The sequence below is a fragment of the Bombina bombina genome, chromosome 8 (genome assembly GCF_027579735.1).
Source record: "Bombina bombina isolate aBomBom1 chromosome 8, aBomBom1.pri, whole genome shotgun sequence".
Taxonomy (NCBI): Eukaryota; Metazoa; Chordata; class Amphibia; order Anura; family Bombinatoridae; genus Bombina; species Bombina bombina.
This window is the reverse complement of record NC_069506.1, coordinates 28,581,669-28,601,994: the sequence shown is the minus strand read 5'-3', so window position 1 is coordinate 28,601,994 and position 20,326 is coordinate 28,581,669. Positions and strand designations below refer to the sequence as shown.

At 40.5% G+C, this 20,326-nt stretch overlaps 1 protein-coding gene across 1 annotated transcript; it reads right to left on the bottom strand.

Annotated features, from left to right (window-relative positions):
* Window positions 1-2,971: 2,971 nt before the first annotated feature.
* TMEM82 (transmembrane protein 82) lies at window positions 2,972-16,000 on the bottom strand. The gene is made up of 6 exons (XM_053689848.1): window positions 15,846-16,000; window positions 10,998-11,070; window positions 9,703-9,877; window positions 7,526-7,934; window positions 5,890-6,077; window positions 2,972-3,808 (listed from the first exon to the last, which is right to left on the bottom strand). The coding sequence occupies exons 1-6, from the start codon at window positions 15,925-15,927 to the stop codon at window positions 3,719-3,721; spliced, it is 1,017 nt and encodes a 338-aa protein (XP_053545823.1). The 5' UTR covers window positions 15,928-16,000; the 3' UTR covers window positions 2,972-3,718.
* Window positions 16,001-20,326: the final 4,326 nt, after the last annotated feature.

The window sequence follows — 20,326 nt, the reverse complement described above, 5'->3', positions numbered from 1 at the left end:
TATTGGAAGTCTGTCCCTTTAATGGGTATCTGTGGAATGGATGCTTAAAGGGACACTGAACCCAAAAAAAATTTCTATCGTGATTTAGATAGAACATGCAATTTTAAGCAACTTTCTAATTTACGTCTATTATTAATTTTTCTTCATTCTCTTGCTATCTTTATTTGAAAAAGAAGGCATCTAAGCTATTTTGTTGGTTTAGTACCCTGGACAGCACTTATTTATTGGTGGGTGAATTTATCCACCAATCAGCAAGAACAACCCAGGCTGTTCACCAAAAATGGTCCGGCATCTAAACTTACATTCTTGCTTTTCAAATAAAGATACCAAGAGAATGAAGAACATTTCATAATAGGAGTAAATTAGAAAGTTGCTTAAAATTGCTGCTCTGTCTGAATCACGAAAGGAAAAAAAATTGGGTTTAGTGTCCCTTTAAATAAGCTGTGCATTTAGCCTCTTTGGCAGATGATAACGTCTCATCATCCTGGAGGGGGTGCGCTTTTGGAGCTGAATGTAGCGACTATCCTGCGCCTGAGGCCTTTATGAGGTGACCGACCAGTTCACCATTGCTGGGGGAATCCAGGGATGATGGAAACCTCACTGTGTAAGCCCAGAAGTGGGAGCTGCTTCAAAGAGAAGAAGGGAGCTGGATTGGGTGAATATAAATACCCCTCAGTCTCAGCTCTTTAAAGGGACATGAAACCCAATTTTTTTCTTTCATGATTTAGAAAGAGCATACAATTATAAACAACTTTCTAATTTACTTCTATTATCTATTTTGCTTCATTCTCTTGACATTCATTGCTGAAAAGCATATCTAGATATGCTTAGTAGCTGCTGATTGGTAGCTGCACATAGATGCCTCCTGTGATTGGTTCACTGTGTGCATTGCTATTTCTTCATTAAAGTATATCTAAAGAATAAAGCAAATTAAGTAATAGAAGTAAATTGGAATGTTGTTTAAAATTGTATTCTCTACCTTAATCATGAAAGAAAATGTTTGGGTATAGTGTCCCTTTAAGGCCCAGAATTCCCCAATGTCTGACAGGCAATCACCTGACCTTTTAAATAGTGTGGCTTGGCGGTAAAAAGTTTCTGCTTTTTTTAATAAAAATAGAACAAAAATGCACTTTTTTCAAGATGACAGTTCCTCTGCACTTATAAAAGAGGTCATCAAAAAGGCCTAGAGACTCCCATGACCCCCAAGAGACGCTTTTTTAAAATAAAGCACCTATATAGGTTTGAATAACTTGCTGATCACTTTGATAATAGTGATAGGGTTGCCATCTGTCAGGGAATGACCACAGACAGTTTGGGTTTCCATTTGCGTTTCTGGGTTTGAAGCGGAGTCAGGTCCCGGCATTCAGATGTCAGGGTTTGTTGAGAAACAGCCACAGCCAAAAAGGTTACATTGTACATTTGCAACATACTGCACATGCCTACAGTTATGTATCTCTTGTGTCTGTGTCTTTGTGAAGGAGTGTGTCTGTGTAAGCGTCTTCTTTGTCTGTGAGAGTGAGTGTATCTTTGTTTTTGTCAATGTCTTTTTGTGTGCGTCTGTCACTGTGTGTTACAGCATTAGTGTCTGTGTGTAAGTGTGAGAGAGATTATGTGTGTAGGAGTGTGTGAGAATGTGTTAGTGTTAGAGTGTGTGTGAGTGTGTGTGAATGTGAAAATGTGTTAGTGTTAGAGAAAAATCCGATTGGCTGATTCAATCAGCCAATCGGATTGAAGCTCAATCTGATTGGCTGATCCAATCAGATTGACCTCGCATTCTATTGGCTGATCGGAACAGCCAATAGAATGCGAGGTCAATCCGATTGGCTGATTGAATCAGCCAATCGGATTTTTCCTACCTTAATTCCGATTGGCTGATAGAATCCTAAAATCTGTTTACTCTAGTGAAGAGACACACGAGAGGCGAGAGGATTACCGTATATAAATATAACCACGACCCAGGAGCACTGTTTTACTACAATGTCAGCACTTTCTCATTATTATTTTATTGTGTCCCAGTTAGTAACAGATAAATCTTGAAACCAAATTATATAATAAAAATCCTCTGTTATCACTTTAGAGCTGTGGAACCTGTTGGCGCTCTACAAATAACCGATAATAATAACATTAATCACTTTGTTGTATCCAAACCTTTTACCAAAACCAAGTGTAGTTGTATAATCACCACTGCAATCTGCATGTTCCACTACAAAAATATGTCAGAATCACAGGACTTAAAGGGCTATTATAGTGAAAATGCTCTAATTCGTTAAAGGGGCAGGGTAACTAGTCTTACAATGACATATTCTAATGAATTAGAGCATGTAATATTTTCCCTATAATGGCCCTTTAACCCATGAAACCCATACATTTTTAAACAATTTTCCAATTTACTTCTATGATCAATTTTGCTTCATTCTCTTGGCATCCTTTGTTGAAGCAGCAGCGATGCACTACTTGGAACTAACTGAACACATCTATAAGCCAATGACAGGAGGTATATATCTGCAGCCACCAATAAGCAGCTAGCTCCCACTTCCTGAACCTTCCCAGGTGTGGTTTTCAGCAAAGGATACCAGGAGAACTAAGCAAAATAGAGAACAGAAGTAAAATAGAAATTTGTTTAAAATTGTATTCTCTATCTGAATCATGAAGGAAATTGTGGGTTCCATGGACCATCTCAAAACCTTCACCCAGTGTTATAGATTCACCAATGTGAAAGCTTTAATCATCAGTGACCTCTGTTACTTTACCAAGGGTCTTTATTCACGTTAGATTCCCTTTATGACTCCTGCACTACCCCATGGAACCTATTCACCAGAGTGTTTTCTCATTTTAATGAATAGGATCCATGAAATTGCGCAAGAATATTCTCTCTCTCTCTCTACGCTATAGTTTGCCTCTGGGCAGAGATCTAGTAGCTGATATGAGTTATCTGCTGGTGTAGAAGTAAACGTACAACTAAGTCCAGTGATAAAGTGAGTAAATTCAATTATTATAGTTTAAACAATATTCACAAATGATGGGGGAGTTGCGTGACATAGGAATATACAACACTGTGGCCATTAGTGTGAAAGTCTATTCATTGCCTTAATATGAAAGTCCCCCTGGCTGCCTGCAGATGGCAGCATTGCATCGCATCTCAAAGGATTTAAAGGGAAATATCATCCAAAAATCTTCTCTCACTTAGACTTAGAGCAAACACTTTTTAAAGCAAGTTTCCAATTTACTTCTGTTATCAAATTTTCTCTTGGTATCTTTTGTTGAAAAGCATATATAGGGAGGCTGATAGCTAGTTGCTGATTGGTGGCTGCACATATATGCCTCTTGTCATTGGCTTGTCAATATATTTAGCTAGCTGCCAATAATGCATTGCTCCTCATTCAACAAAGGATACCAAGAGAATGAAGCAAAATTGATTATAGAAGTACATTGGAAAGCTGTTTTAAGACCTATTTGGCAACCAAGGGGTTAATCATATGCTTCTGTAAAGGGAGCTTATTAAAAGGTGCATTATTTACAAAACAACAGGCGCCACATATATTCCTGTGCTGGTGAACCCTGTAAACATCGCAAGCAGCATCTGAAGAACCAGTACGTGCTGCCCCACAGTTACAAGAAGTTCTGGGGCCTCAGTGGTTCTGAGAATCCATAAGACTTCAGGCTTTTCTTATCTGCCCTGTAAAACAATTCCGAGTAACAGTCTGTCTCCTGGTCCCTCTCATGAAGTCACATCCTTGTGCGGTGTATAACTGTGTGCTCTGGAGATAGGAGACCCTCTCCTGGGCATTGATGGTCGCTCAGCAAAGTCCTATCAGGATAAAGCAAGAACACTGGGATTATATGAATGTTGTTACTGTTTTATATCAGCCACTTAGAACTGACAAAGGCTGAGGGCAATGGAGTCTGATCTGAGGTTTTATGGGACATATAGATTATTGACACTATAGATCAACCAATGTAATCTGAGGTCCAGGATGGACATTTAAAGGGACAGTCTACACCAGAATTTTTATTGTTTTCAAAGATAGATAATCCCTTTATTACCCATTCCCCAGTTTTGCATAACCAACACAGTTATATTAATGTACTTTTTATCTCTGTGATTACCTTGTATCTAAGCCTATGCAAACTGCCCCCTTATTTCAGTTCTTTTGACAGACTTGCAGTTTAGCCAATCAGTGCTGGCTCCTAGGAACTCCCTGTGCGTGAGCTCAATGTTATCTATATGACACACATGAACTAACACTCTCTAGTGGTTAAAACTGTCAAAATGACCTGAGAGAAGAGGCGGCCTGCAAGGGCTCAGAAATTAGCATATGAACCTCCTAGGTTTAGCTTTTAACTAAGAATACCAAGAGAACAAAGCAAAATTGGTGATAAAAGTACATTGGAAAATTGTTACATTGCCCTATCTGAATCATGAAAGTTTATTTTGGACTACACTGTCCCTTTAATTCCCAGGGGCTAGAGGGAGGATTGGGGTCCCGTATCTGAGATCCCATGTGAGGATATGGTTCACAGGAGCTACAGGACCATGGGATGTGATCAGATCTACATCACTTATATATCTTTCCCACCTGGGATCATAGTCATTATTAATACCTTTTTGTTTCTTTAACTTAATAGTATGGTATTTTTCTATTCTATAGCATTTTCTATATGAAGGTTTGATTATATATAAACAGTTGCAGTTATTGAAAAATACATAGAAAGAAGTAATTAAAGGGATATAAAACTCAAATTAAACGTTCATGATTCAAATAGAGCAAACAAGCTGAAAACCAAAAATCCTTTTTGCTTCTATTATAAACTTTACTTCATCCTTTTGGTATCCTTTGTTGAAGAGCATACTTAGGTAGGCTCAAGAGCGTGCATGTGTCTGGAACACTGTATGCCAGTAGCTTTGTAACAATGTTATACAAACCTGCAAACACTGCTGCCATCTAGTGTTTAAAAGTGAACAACATTTTTACAAAATGATGCATATAGTGCTCCCAACCGTACACTTGTTCTGAGCATACTTATGTATGCTTGTCAAATAATAGAAACTAATTGAAAATATTTTCTTGAAAATATGGTTAAGAATATTTTAGTTTGTTCAAAAAAAAGATTTTCAGTAATTGGAACAATTATTTTAAAGGGACCTGGAAATCAAAATTAAATTTGTACGATTCAGATAGAGAATACAAACAATTACAATTTACTTATATCTGAATGATGAATGTTTAATTTGACTTCAGTGTCCCTATAAGCTCTTTTAGTGCTGTCTTATTAACCCAGAATATAGTTGTTGCCTATTTTTAGGGAACAGACCTGGCAGCCCTCATTCTGCCGTCACCGTTTTATCACATGATTACAAGCATTGTAGCTTTACTTATTTAAAGTGAATGTCAATTTTGATGCTAAAGTGCCCGGTTTTTAAAAATTTGATTAAAAACAGGGGCACTTTAATTTATCAAAATTTACATTTCACTCCTGTTGTGAAAATTTTTTTTTTACCTTTTAATCTTCACAGCAGCTCCAGCTTCCTCCGGTCGTTGCAAACCATTTCTGATGTCAGAAATGATGGATAGGTCATCCTCCAATAACAGCTTCCCCCCCCCCCCCGAGGGAATCAGTGACTGATTCAATGCAGTGATTGGAGGAAGCTTGAGGAAGTCAGATTCCTCATTTTAGATCCAGGAAGAGGCTTTGCGACGGGTTGAGGAAGCTGGAGCTGCTGTAAAGATTAAAAGGTAAGTTTTTTTCACAACAGGAGTGGAATGTGAATTTTGATGAAGTAAAGTGTCCCTGTTTTTAATCGAATTATTAAAAACTGGGCACTTTAGCATCAAAATTTACATTCACTTTAATATCCCGTTTGTTGTGTGATACAAGCCGCCCTCTCACCTGTTCCCGGCAGATGTTCAGCATGTCTCCGGCATAGGCCAAGCACCATATTTCTCCAAGAAGACAGATAAAGATGTGCACAATGTCTGCCCATCGGCCCACTGTCATCATGAGGATTAAGAGGCCCCCCATCCGCACAAAGACTGTCTGATACGCCATCTGCGCTGTGGGGTTCTGGTGCTGTTCTTCTGCAAAGACAACATAGCTCAACTAAAAACCCATTGAAAGAAGGAAGACAACAATAAGTCTATGTTCTTATTGGTAAATCACTGGTCACTTCCCCAAGTCTTTCCAGTCATAGGAAGAATAGATATTATCTTATTCCCCCTATTGTAAACTAACTCAGTGGTACTCAACTCTCCTCACATCCCTATTCCCTTCCTTCTCCCTTTTAACCTGCGGCGGTTCTAGAGCAGGTACTAGACAGCCCAATGATTACTTGAGCAGGACAACTTTAACAGCCATACATTTGCAAGGCAACCCCTTAAATTATGATGTCCTTTTAAAGAGAATCTGTACTGAAACATTTTCTGTCATCCATATGAAAAAACAAAAAAAAGATTAAAACACGTAGCAATGTTTTTGTCTGAAGTACAAGCTGTTTAAATTTAAAGGGATAGAAAACCCCAACATTTTCTCTCACGTTTTGGATAGAGCATACAATTTTAAACAACTTTCCAATTTACTTCTATTATCAAATTTGCTTCATTCTCTTGCTATCCTTTGTTCTAGGAACAGCATTGCACTACAGGCAGCTAGCTGAACACATGTAGTTAGCCAATCACAAGAGACAAATGAGTGCAGGCACCAATCAGCCGCTAGCTCCACAAGTGCAGGATATGTGCGTATTCTTTTTCAACAAGGAATACAAAAAGAACAAAGCACATTTGAAAATAGAAATGAAAAGTGTCTTAAAATGACATGATCTATCTGAATCCTGCAAGTTTAATTTTGACTTTCCTATCCCTTTAAATTCAAAGCAATTTACCAGTATCAGATGTGCATTTCCTACTAATGCTCAGTGAGTGCTAGAATGAAATAATTATCAACCAATCATCATTAACAGGAAGTACGTCAGCAATAATAGAAAAAGTCTATCAGCCAATGAATATTAGCAGGAAGTGCATGACTGATACAGCTGTATTAGTTTTAATTAAAAAGGTTTTATTTAGCATTGTATACAGAACAAAAAGTTCATGTTTAGATGCTGCCCTTACTATGGATGACAGACTTTTTATTTCCCTGTAGAGAATCCCTTTAAAGGGACACTAAACCCCAAAAATGTCTTTCATGATTCAGGTAGAGAATACAATTTTAAATAACTTTCCAAGTTACTTCTATTATCTAATTTGCTTCATTCTTTAGATAATCTTTGTTGAAGAAATAGAAATGCACATGGGTTAGCCAATCACACGAGGCATCTATGTGCTTCTACCAATCAGCAGCTATTGAGCATTTCTAGATAAGCTACTCAGCAAAGAATATCAAGAGAATGAAGCAAATTAGATAATAGAAGTAAATTAGAAAGTTGTTTAAAATTGCATGCTTTCACTAAATCATGAAAGAAAAAAAAATGTGGGTTTCATGTCCCTTTAAGTAGGACCCATACTCTAGAATGTACCTAGACAGTCCTCACCTTGCATGTAAATGACCAGCAGTGTGTAGCAAATTGTGAGAGGGGTCCAGAATCTGACAGCTTCAGAGGTGCTGAGAAAATCCCGGTTTATCACTGCTATAGCCGCCAGGTCTGACACCAGAAAAGCCACCTTCAAAGCCCGCCAGAGTCCAGCAGGAATATCCCGCCAGCAGGCCAACAGGGACAGGCAGACTCCGCAATACCGTTCACGGCTGTGCAGCTCGTACATCATCCCAACATGACGGCCCATTCTCCTCATCTGCCAAACGATCAGGCCTGACAGTCCAGCAGCCAACAGCAGGTTCCAGGTACGATGTGGGGCACCTTCATGCAGGTAATCCAGGCTGCAGCTCACCCCACAACCAATCGAGAACTGGCAGAGTAGGAAGAGCTGGGAGTTCTGCGAGCCCTGAAAGGAGAGAAGTCTGCATTTTACTAAACCTAGAGATGAAACACTGAATGGCATTTACTAGAGCAGCTATGCCTCATTAATGGCACATGAAGATGTTCTGCTGAACCGTTGTCTTGTGCGTAAGAACACTAGCTGTACCCACAGTATGTGCACCCTGTACTGAGCCAGTGCTAGTTGCCGGTGTGTGGGGGGCATGAAGACCTAGTGCTGCTATCCTCATGTACAGATGCTCCACTCACAATCTTCAGGTGAAATCTAACAAACTGACCTATTCTGCTACACTCAGGGGCTATAGAGCACATACTGAGGTGGGCATGGGGCTGTACAATGCAAAATCATGCAATTTCCAGCCTCGAAAACTGTAAAAAAAAAACTTTATTTTTTAGCTTGGTTCATAAGTACAAAATACAACGTTTAAGGCCTGCAAAAGGCCCTTAGTCATGACTAAGAGCCTATTGCAGACCTGAAAACTTTGTTTTTTGTACTTATGGACGCAGCTAAAAAATAAAGTTTTTTTTACAATTTTCGAGGCTGGAAATTGCATGATTTTGATTGAGACTTGGCAAGTCTTTTTTCTGTGCCCCATAATTCAGGGTGTGCTGTCTTCCAACTTTGGAAATTTGAGAGAGTGTACAAGGGCCAGCAGTATGATCTGAGGTCTGATGTGCTTGTGGGGTTAACAGAGATAGGTACAAGGGCCAGCAGTATGATCTGAGGTCTGACGTGCTTGTGGTGTTAACAGAGGTAGGTACAAGGGCCAGCAGTATGATCTGAGGTCTGATGTGCTCAGGGGGTTAACAGAGGTAGGTACAAGGGCCAGCAGTATGATCTGAGGTCTGATGTGCTCAGGGGGTTAACAGAGGTAGGTACAAGGGCCAGCAGTATGATCTGAGGTCTGATGTGCTTGTGGGGCTGACAGAGGTAGGTACAAGGACCAGCAGTATGATCTGAGGTCTGATGTGCTCGTGGGGTTAACAGAGGTAGGTACAAGGGCCAGCAGTATGATCTGAGGTCTGATGTGCTCAGGGGGTTAACAGAGGTAGGTACAAAGGGCCAGCAGTATGATCTGAGGTCTGATGTGCTCGTGGGGCTGACAGAGGTAGGTACAAGGGCCAGCAGTATGATCTGAGGTCTGATGTGCTTGTGGGGCTGACAGAGGTAGGTACAAGGGCCAGCAGTATGATCTGAGGTCTGATGTGCTCAGGGGGTTAACAGAGGTAGGTACAAGGGCCAGCAGTATGATCTGAGGTCTGATGTGCTCAGGGGGTTAACAGAGGTAGGTACAAAGGGCCAGCAGTATGATCTGAGGTCTGATGTGCTCGTGGGGTTAACAGAGGTAGGTACAAGGGCCAGCAGTATGATCTGAGGTCTGATGTGCTCGTGGGGCTGACAGAGGTAGGTACAAGGGCCAGCAGTATGATCTTAGGTCTGATGTTCTCAGGGGACTGACAGAGGTAGGTACAAGGGCCAGCAGTATGATCTGAGGTCTGATGTGCTCGTGGGGCTGACAGAGGTAGGTAGGTACAAGGGCCAGCAGTATGATCTGAGGTCTGATGTGTTCATGGGGCTAACAAATGTAGGTACAAGGCACAGTGGTCTGATTTTGGGATAGTGATGACAGAAGGGCTCTGATCTAAATTTCAATGCAGATTTGAAACTATCACTGATGTATGAACATTACTTAAATGAATGGTGCCAGCTTCTATCGCTGTTTTATTCTTTTGAATGAATGGTGCCGTCTGGTCGTTACTCATTGTGTCCCTACCTTATTGAGAGAAAGAATCATTGAGATGGCACGGAGGGAAAACTCCAAGACAACCAGAGCCCCAACACGTGGCCCCAGCAGGGAGTATAAGAGCGTGAGGATCAGCAGATGCAACATGTCTGGGATCCACGAGTGAGAGCGAAGCTGGGCTCCCTGCTTCTGCCTGTCAGGGTCACTGTGATAAAGACACAAAATGTCACTCATGCTGTAGTCTATTCCTATGGGCAACATCCACTTAACGAGAAATAAAATGCTCTGATATGTTATAACATTTTATTATTAGCTCTGTGCTTATCCAAGGAAATAGCACATAGTTAAAAGCTCAAGAGTAGCAATGCACTACTGGGAGCTAGCTAAACACATCTGGTGAGCCAATGACAAGAGACAAATGTGTAGCTACCAATAAGCAGTAAGCTCCCAGTAGTGCATCACTGCCACTGAGCATATGCTTTGCAACAAACGATACCAAGAGAACAACATACATTTGATAATAAAAAGTAAATAGGAAAGTGTGTTGGTTTTAAATTTGTCTGCTCTGTCTTAATTCTTAAAAGTTTAATTTTATCTTTCATTTCCTTTAGCTCAATTCAATAAAGCTGTTATTATATTAGGAATGCTGCCAAATAGTTACATATCCTTATTGTTTACAAATAAATTCTGTCACTAGTAGACGGACATCTGTACAATTCTGTAAGTACAGCTAATCTATGGAATAACTATTTGTGTACTTTATGTAGAAGCCATTAAAGGGACAGTAGATATTTTGAGATTAATTATGCATAATTAATAGAACTTTACAGTTTTCTTTCATTATTTATTTTGCCCCATTTTCCGGTAATATAAGTAAAAAAAATTGTGGACTTTCCAGTCCTGAAAACAGAAAACCTAATTCACAAGCCTAACCCTGACACATATCTGTCCTTCCTTTGTGGTTTGTTATCTTTTCTTTTAGCTGGAGCTAAACAATGGAGATTTGGTTAACACAGTGACACTAGCAACCTCTGTCTTCCCAGACTCAAGTCCAGATTAGCTCCTCCAAATAAGGAAAGTGGGCAGAGCTGGACCATTGAAATACAGCTGCAGCAAGCAATGTGTTAATCTGTTCTAATATAGTTCAGACTCTGCTGATATGATAATCTATTGGAACACTGCAGAAAAATGTAGTTACAAGGTTTTTAATGTTCATTTAACAGCAAGCACTTGACATTCTATTCCTGCATCAATATCATCTGCTCGTGCAGCTCAGCATTATAGTCTAATTCCCCCACAGGTCTCTAACTTACTGAATAACTTACTTGAGGCACATTATATAGAGATGAACTCTCATGAAGTTGCTGAGAACAGACACAGCACATGCTCCAACCAAACCTGCAAGTAAAAAAAGGATAAAACAAGGGTCAGGGTGAGAGCGCGTCATTCAACTGGGGTCAGGGTGAGAGCGCGTCATTCAACTGGGGTCAGGGTGAGAGCGCGTCATTCAACTGGGGTCAGGGTGAGAGCGCGTCATTCAACTGGGGTCAGGGTGAGAGCGCGTCATTCAACTGGGGTCAGGGTGAGAGCACGTCATTCAACTGGGGTCAGGGTGAGAGCGCGTCATTCAACTGGGGTCAGGGTGAGAGCGGGTCATTCAACTGGGGTCAGGGTGAGAGCGCGTCATTCAACTGGGGTCAGGGTGAGAGCGCGTCATTCAACTGGGGTCAGGGTGAGAGCGCGTCATTCAACTGGGGTCAGGGTGAGAGCGCGTCATTCAACTGGGGTCAGGGTGAGAGCGCGTCATTCAACTGGGGTCAGGGTGAGAGCGCGCCATTCAACTGGGGTCAGGGTGAGAGCGTGCCATTCAACTGGGGTCAGGGTGAGAGCGTGCCATTCAACTGGGGTCATTCAACTGGAGTCAGGGTGAGAGCGCGTCATTCAACTGGGGTCAGGGTGAGAGCGGGTCATTCAACTGGGGTCAGGGTGAGAGCGTGCCATTCAACTGGGGTCATTCAACTGGGGTCAGGGTGAGAGCGTGCCATTCAACTGGGGTCATTCAACTGGGGTCAGGGTGAGAGCGCGTCATTCAACTGGGGTCAGGGTGAGAGCGCGTCATTCAACTGGGGTCAGGGTGAGAGCGCGTCATTCAACTGGGGTCAGGGTGAGAGCGCGTCATTCAACTGGGGTCAGGGTGAGAGCGCGTCATTCAACTGGGGTCAGGGTGAGAGAGGGTCATTCAACTTGGGTCAGGGTGAGCGCGTCATTCATCTTGAGAAAGCCACAGCAAGTGGTGAAACGCGTTGATGGTCCTACTGCCTACAGGAATCTAACTTTGCCCAACAAAAGGAATACATAGTGACCAAGGATTGCAAAAGATTGCATTGGCACTATTTTTCTTCATCCAAAACTACAGATACTCTCTGCGCAGAGTGGAAGCCGGATCTACTTTCAGGAGAAAAAATTGGTGTGTGACATCAAACGACTATCAGCGAGGCTGCAGCGTTACCTATGCCAGAAGGTGAGTGGAGGAGACATACCCACGAAGAGAACGAAAGGCATGCACAGGTAAAGTAGCCGATATTGCCAATTATACACACAATCCAACTACGAACTATTACATCAAAATGAAACTGGGCACTTTATAAACTACAGAACTAAGAAATTATACAGGCACAAGGAACGTATATTTAAAGGAAAATACAATTGGGACTAGTCGTTTATTGAAACGATTCATATATATACACATATTTTTTACTTTTCTTCTCAAAGTGTGACTTTACTTTGTTTTGTGTGCAAACAGTCAAACCTTTTGTACCAAAATAATAAGGTGGATTGGTGATATATCAGCTATTCAGCTACTACTGCAACATAAAGAGTGGTGCACCACTATATTTCTAAACTAGCAAACAAGTTGTATATGAAAATCCCCAATTTTCTTTTAACTCTATGCCATAGCATTTTTAAATTATTGAAATACTTGCCTTTACTCTTTAAGTTCTTAAATATTTAAAATTAGGATTTTACCAATGTTTTTATTGAAATAAATGTGTTTGTATTTTATAACAAATTTGCTTTATTGATTTCATAATATATTCAAACAACATTTGCCTATATCAGTGACACATTCCTTGCTGCTGTTTAGCACAATCGAACCAATTCAGGATTTTACCTATGTGTTTATAAAATTAGGATTTTACCTATGTGTTTATTGAAATAAATGTGTTTGTATTTTATAACAAATTTGCTTTATTGATTTCATAATATATTCAAACAACATTTGCCTATATCAGTGACACATTCCCTGCTGCTGTTTAGCACAATCGTACCAATTCAGGATTTTACCTATGTGTTTATTTATTGAAATAAATGTGTTTGTATTTTATAACTAATTTGCTTTATTGATTTCATAATATATTCAAACAACATTTGCTTATATCAGTGACACATTCCCTGCTGCTGTTTAGCACAATCGTACCAATTCAGGATTTTACCTATGTGTTTATTTATTGAAATAAATGTGTTTGTATTTTATAACAAATTTGCTTTATTGATTTCATAATATATTCAAACAACATTTGCCTATATCAGGGACACATTCCCTACTGCTGTTTAGCACAATCGAACCAATTCAGGATTTTACCTATGTGTTTATTGATATAAATGTGTTTGTATTTTATCACTTATTTGCTTTATTGATTTTATATATTTGCCTATACCAGTGACACATCCCCTGCTGCTGCTAGCGCACTCTCACCAATTTATATATTTCTTGTATCTGGTCATTCAACTGGAGTCAAGGTGAGAGCGCGTCATTCAACTGGGGTCAGGGTGAGAGAGGGTCATTCAACTGGGGTCAGGGTGAGAGCACGTCATTCAACTGGGGTCATTCAACTGGAGTCAGGGTGAGAGCGCGTCATTCAACTGGGGTCAGGGTGAGAGAGGATCATTCAACTAGGGTCAGGGTGAGAGCACGTCATTCAACTGGGGTCAGGGTGAGAGCGCGTCATTCAACTGGGGTCAGGGTGAGAGCGCGTCATTCAACTGGGGTCAGGGTGAGAGCGCGTCATTCAACTGGGGTCAGGGTGAGAGCGCGTCATTCAACTGGGGTCAGGGTGAGAGCGCGTCATTCAACTGGGGTCAGGGTGAGAGCGCGTCATTCAACTGGGGTCAGGGTGAGAGAGCGTCATTCAACTGGGGTCAGGGTGAGAGCGCGTCATTCAACTGGGGTCAGGGTGAGAGCGCGTCATTCAACTGGGGTCAGGGTGAGAGCGCGTCATTCAACTGGGGTCAGGTTGAGAGCGCGTCATTCAACTGGAGTCAGGGTGAGAGCGCGTCATTCAACTGGAGTCAGGGTGAGAGAGTGTCATAACTGGGGTCAGGGTAAGAGAGCGTGATATAACTGGGGTCAGGGTAAGAGAGCGTCATAACTGGGGTCAGGGTAAGAGAGCATCATATAACTGGGGTCAGGGTAAGAGAGCGTCATATAACTGGGGTCAGGTGAGAAAGCGTCATATAACTGGGGTCAGGGTAAGAGAGCATCATATAACTGGGGTCAGGGTAAGAGAGCATCATATAACTGGGGTCAGGGTAAGAGAGCATCATATAACTGGGGTCAGGGTAAGAGAGCGTCATATAACTGGGGTCAGGTGAGAAAGCATCATATAACTGGGGTCAGGGTAAGAGAGCATCATATAACTGGGGTCAGGGTAAGAGAGCGTCATATAACTGGGGTCAGGTGAGAAAGCATCATATAACTGGGGTCAGGGTAAGAGAACGTCATATAACTGGGGTCAGGGTAAGAGAACATCATATAACTGGGGTCAGGGTAAGAGAACATCATATAACTGGGGTCAGGGTAAGAGAACATCATATAACTGGGGTCAGGGTAAGAGAGCATCATATAACTGGGGTCAGGGTAAGAGAGCATCATGTAACTGGGGTCAGGGTAAGAGAGCATCATATAACTGGGGTCAGGGTAAGAGAGCGTCATATAACTGGGGTCAGGTGAGAAAGCGTCATATAACTAGGGTCAGGGTAAGAGAGCGTCATATAACTGGGGTCAGGGTAAGAGAGCGTCATATAACTAGGGTCAGGGTGAGAGAGCGTCATATAACTGGGGTCAGGGTAAGATAACGACATTTCATTTTGCATAGGAAATAAATTAAGCTAAAGATATTTATTTTGAATTTGAAGCAGAAAACGTATGTAAAATCTTAAGGACTGATTGCTCATTTGTTGATAGGAAGAATCCTCACCAATATATTGGTACACAGTGACAAGTTTACAAAAAAAAGTGATATGTTTACTCTCTTCCAAATGGAAAAACAAACAATAACATACAGTTTTGTGTCCCTTTAAATACTGGGTGCGCTTACATAAAGATTGCTATAAAGCTCCATAGTATAGTGATGTTGGGGTCAGACACCTTGGGCCCCCAGATGTTTTGATCTACATTTCCCATGATGCTTAGGCACTCTTTAGGCTGTCTGAGCATCATGGGAAATGTAGTTCTAAAACATCACATTTATAGTTGTGGTTCTGGGCAAAATAAACAATATGTAGATGAGGGGCCACCTTGCTTATATATTTCTATTGGCACCTTTTATACACATAGTGCCACTACAGTGATGAGGAAGCTTAGAATCCGCACTGACAGCTGGGCATATTTACACAAGACACAAAACCTGTCCCGGTATATCTGTAGAACACAGTGCTGAATCTACAACTCATAGCCCTAAAAAACAAAACACAAGTCCCACAGGGCGGAGATACAGGTGGGGGTGTAACCTGCAGTGTTAACAAAAAAGCTTTGAAATCACAAAGATTTGGACTTTGAGCTAAATTCTGTATTCAACTGAAAATTCTCCAAAAAAATGTTTGGAGGTTATAAACTGGTACAAATCATTGGTTATTTAATGGATGTTATTCATTAAAATGTGGATTGTGGAGAGATCACCTGTGAATAGCAAGTAGAGATATTTATATCACTGAGAGTTTTTACTTTGATAAATAAGCGTTATTATAACTAACTTTTGTAATTTCTTTAACACCAAATACTGTCTCCTATGTCTGAAAAGAAAGTTATTTCCTTGTAACCAAGTCAAGCCCTGTGTGGTTATTAGGACAAATATTCAGTGTTCGCCTAATCACTGAAGTGCAATGTATCTCACCTTGCAGAAGAGAGTCAACACTGCCCCAGAAATGCCAGGGGACATCAGGGATGAAGGACGTCACATAAGAGAGGAGTCCCATTTTGGGTGACTGTCATACACCAGTCAGAAAGGCAAATGAGAGAAATCTAGAGACTGCATGGCCTGAGCCTAACTCTGGGCTTTTCCTGTCTGTGATTTCAGTATAAAGGTCACTATAGCAAGACAGCTGATAACAGTTACACACACACAGGGGAGGGGAATTCACCATTAAAGGGACACTGAACCCAAATGTTTTCTTTCATGATTCAGATAGAGCATGCAATTTAAAGCAACTTTCTAATTTACTCCTATTATCAAATTTTCTTCATTCTCTTGGTATCTTTATTTTAAATGCAAGAAGAATGTAAATTTAGATGCCGGCCCATTTTTGGTGAACAACCTGGGTTGTCTAGAGACCAGGAACTCTTTGAGGGGTCCTGGGTTAAAATCCAATAGACTGACCATAAGCTGTTTTCTTTATCAAAAGTTGACTTTTTATTGTGCAATTATTTGGCATTTATGTTTGCAGACGTCTTGCAACATTTTCTGGGATTTTGTATAACAGTTGTCATTTAAAAAGACAGTAAAGTCAAAATTAAACGTTCATGATTCAGAAAGAGCAATTGAATTTAAACAACTTTCCAATTTACCTTCATTACCTAATTTGCTTTGCACTCGGTATCATTTGCTGAAAAGCATACTCAAGTAGGCTCAGGAGCAACAATGCACTACTGAGAGCTAGCTGCTGATTGGTGGTTGCACATATAAGCCTCTTGTCATTGGCTCACCTAAGAAGACTAATAACTAACCTTAACCATTAATGTAGAAGTTAATAATTTCGGTAAAGTCATTATTTTTCACTACAAGAATATGCTTTTCATTTGTAAATTCCTGTACCCTGTATTTCATATTTAGAGCTCTCATCATCCTAGGTCAGTGATGGTGAACCTTGGCACTCCAGGTGTTTCATAACTACATGTTCCATAATGCTTAGGCACTCTGAAGTCCAGTCGAGCATCATGGGAAATGTAGTTCTAAAACCAGGTTCTCCCTTACTGTCCTAGGTAAAGCATGTTAAAAAAAGGACATTTAAAGGGACAGTCTACTCCAGAATTTATATTGTTTAAAAAGATAGATCATTCCTTTATTACCCATTCCCCAGTTTTGCATAATCAAAACTGTTATATTAATACACATATTACCTCTGTGATTACCTTGTATCTAAGCTTCTGCAGACTGCCCCCTTATCTCAATGCTTTTCCACAGACATGCAGTATAACCAATCAGTGCAGACTCTTAAATAACTCCACGGGAGTGAGCATAGTGTTATCTATATGACACACATGAACACATAGTATGTCTAACTGTGAAAAACTTTCAAAATGCTCTGAGCTAAGAGGCATTTTTCAACGGTTTTAGAAATCTGTTTGAACCTACCTAGGTTTAGATTTCCAAAAATACCACCAAGGGAACAAAGCAAATTTGATGATAAAAGTAAATTGGAAACTTGTTTAAATTTGCATGCCCTATCTGAATACTGAAACTTTAATTTTGACTAGACTGTCCCTTTAATCATATCTTTCTTTGGTGTAAAAAAATTGTGCTTTGTCACACGCTCGACAGGCCAAAAAGCTAATTCTGTAACCTAGGTTTTCTTCATAGAACTGCAAATTGCCTGCACCAGATATCTGATTTGCAGGTTACAGAATTGCTTTTTTGGCCTGTCTAGGGAGTGTGTGATAAAACACAATTATTTTACACATTACCAAGAGGGGTTCTTTTAAGGTTTACCTGTACCCAGAGATACACTTCATGTTAGCTGTAAAATAAAAATAAAAAAATGCCGAACCTGGTAACCCTTTCACTGCTAGGCCTATTTTCACCCAAGTGCTGAGCAAATTTTGAGCATTTTTTGCTAATTACATTTAAACTCTATTGAAGTCACCCAGTGTGAGTGACCCACACAAATTATATATTAACTTTAGTGTAAATATCAGCTTTAAACCCGATTGGAAGGCTGATTTTAAGGGACACTGAACCTAAAAAAAAAAAATCTTTCGTGATTCAGATAGAGCATGACATTTTAAGCAACTTTCTAATTTACTCCTATTATCACATTTTCTTCATTCTCTTGGTATCTGTGTCAGGTGGGACCGTGGGAGGGTAATCTCTACACTAAAGCTAATGTAATGATGGCAAAAATGCTAAAAATGCTCTAGTCTATTGGAGATGTTTTAGTCTGAAATGTCTGGTCCTTAATGGGTTGAGTGATATGAATGAAACAGTGTACACTGTATATTAAAATACTTAAGCCAGGGGTGTCCAAACTTTGCTCTCCAGAGGTTTTGGAACTACATTTCCCATGATGCTCAGCTAGATAAAATGCTGGCTGAGCATCATGGGAAATGTAGTTCCAAAACCTCTGGAGAGCAAAGTTTGGACACCCCAACTTTGCTCTCCAGAGGTTTTGGAACTACATTTCCCATGATGCTCAGCTAGATAAAATGCTGGCTGAGATAAAATGCTGGCTGAGCATCATCGGAAATGTAGTTCCAAAACCTCTGAAGAGCAAAGTTTGGACACCCCTGACTTAAGCTGATGGATAATTACTGATAAAAAAACAGATGTTACCCTGGAAATGACAAGATTTGTTTAAAGGTGGCCAACTGCTGAGTAGAATCTGTTTGTAGTGTTAACCATATCAAAACTTTATAGGTACATTTGACATATACATTCGGGTTCCAGTTCCACCAGGGGACGCCAAGGTGGTTTAGTTGTTTTAACTTATTTACTATTTGAGCACATATAGATGTTTTTTCCTATATGGGTTATTTTTTGAGACTAATGAAGTTGTTTTAATACCGTATCTATAACTATGCTAATGCTGGGGCAAATGTAAATTTGTTATATTTTTGGAAAAAATAATAATAAAAATAGCACAGTGACCACTGCTGTTACTGTGATCTCCTGACTAAATTAGAGTAGTCACATGTGAAATAGGGGCCCATACAGGCTTTTGGGGGTTATAATATAGTTATAGAGGTCCAATTGTGCAGTACAGAAACAAAGCACTTTTTTCTTGCAATGTGTTCACTGTTACCACAGTGATCACCTGACTAAACAAAGAAAATGAATATATTAATATATTAATTCATTAGAGAGGGCCTTGTTTACTAGTGTGAAATACATTTTATTAGGGGTCTCTAGACATAAACATTTTTTTTTCATACTGCATAAAGAGTAGTATTGCAAACCAGATCACTGTGCGTTTGGTTTACTTTACTGTTAAATGATCTGATTTGCAGTACTGCTACAAGGCCACCACCATTTGAAAGAACATGATTTTCTCTTTCAAATGAGGGTTCTTGGAGCTTTGTAACTGTTATGGGATCTGAGATCGAGGGGTTAGATATACGTCCCCCCATCCAGCTGCTTAGCAGCTCTTGGTGAATTCTGGCTTAGTCCCTTTGTGAAGTCACCACGTGCATATGTGGTGATGTGGCACTCCCATGAAGCCTGGGAGTGCCATCCACTTGGCTACCAACGATCCCTGGCCTGTAAAAACAGGGTTTGATTGGCGATCCCCCTGTATGACGAGAAGGGCTCATTATGTAGCAACATACACAACACTTAAATGCTTAGTGACAGTTTATATTTTAAATGTGGTCTTTGTAATGCTTCATATTCATACACTCAGTTTCATAACATTCACATCTGCAGCAGATTGCTTGCGTAATCCTCCACAATCACAGCACCTGCGCTAATATGTGCACGCTCACACAGAGAAACGTCTTGGGTTAGTTTACATACACAATTCCAATTGCGATGGGGGGGGGCATGTTCCTTGCTAGTATTTGCTCTGCCTTTTTTGATGGCAGCCCTGCATCACGCTTTATAACCGATCCAGTGGAAAATTAGATCACAATACTAAAACCAGACAAGAACCCAGAAGAATGTGGAAGTTACTGCCCTATCTCCCTTATCAGCCTGGACACAAAACATTATTCTAAAATCTTGGCCAGGAGATTGTCTAGAGTAATTTCCTCCCTAGTTCATCCAGACCAGGTAGGCTTTACCCCATATAGAGAGGGTCCAGACGCTACTAGGCGCATTCTGAACATCCTCTCGGCTGCATCTAATGAAGGAGTCCCCCTTCTTGCCCTGTCCCTTAATGCCGAAAAGGCTTTCGACAGGGTAAGATGGGAGTACTTATGGAGGTCATGGGTGCCTTTGAACCTTCCTTTTGAGTTTATAAGTGCAGTCCAAGCCCTTTACGCCTGCCCTACCGCAAAGATCAGAGGAGTAGGCTTCCAATACAACACTCTTAACATATCTAATGGCACTAGACAAGGCTGCCTGCTCTCACCTCTCCTATTTGCCTTAGCAATAGAACCAATAGCTCAAGCCATTAGGATTGATCCAAACATCTCTGGCTTCCTTTGGGAAACTCCCAGCAAAAA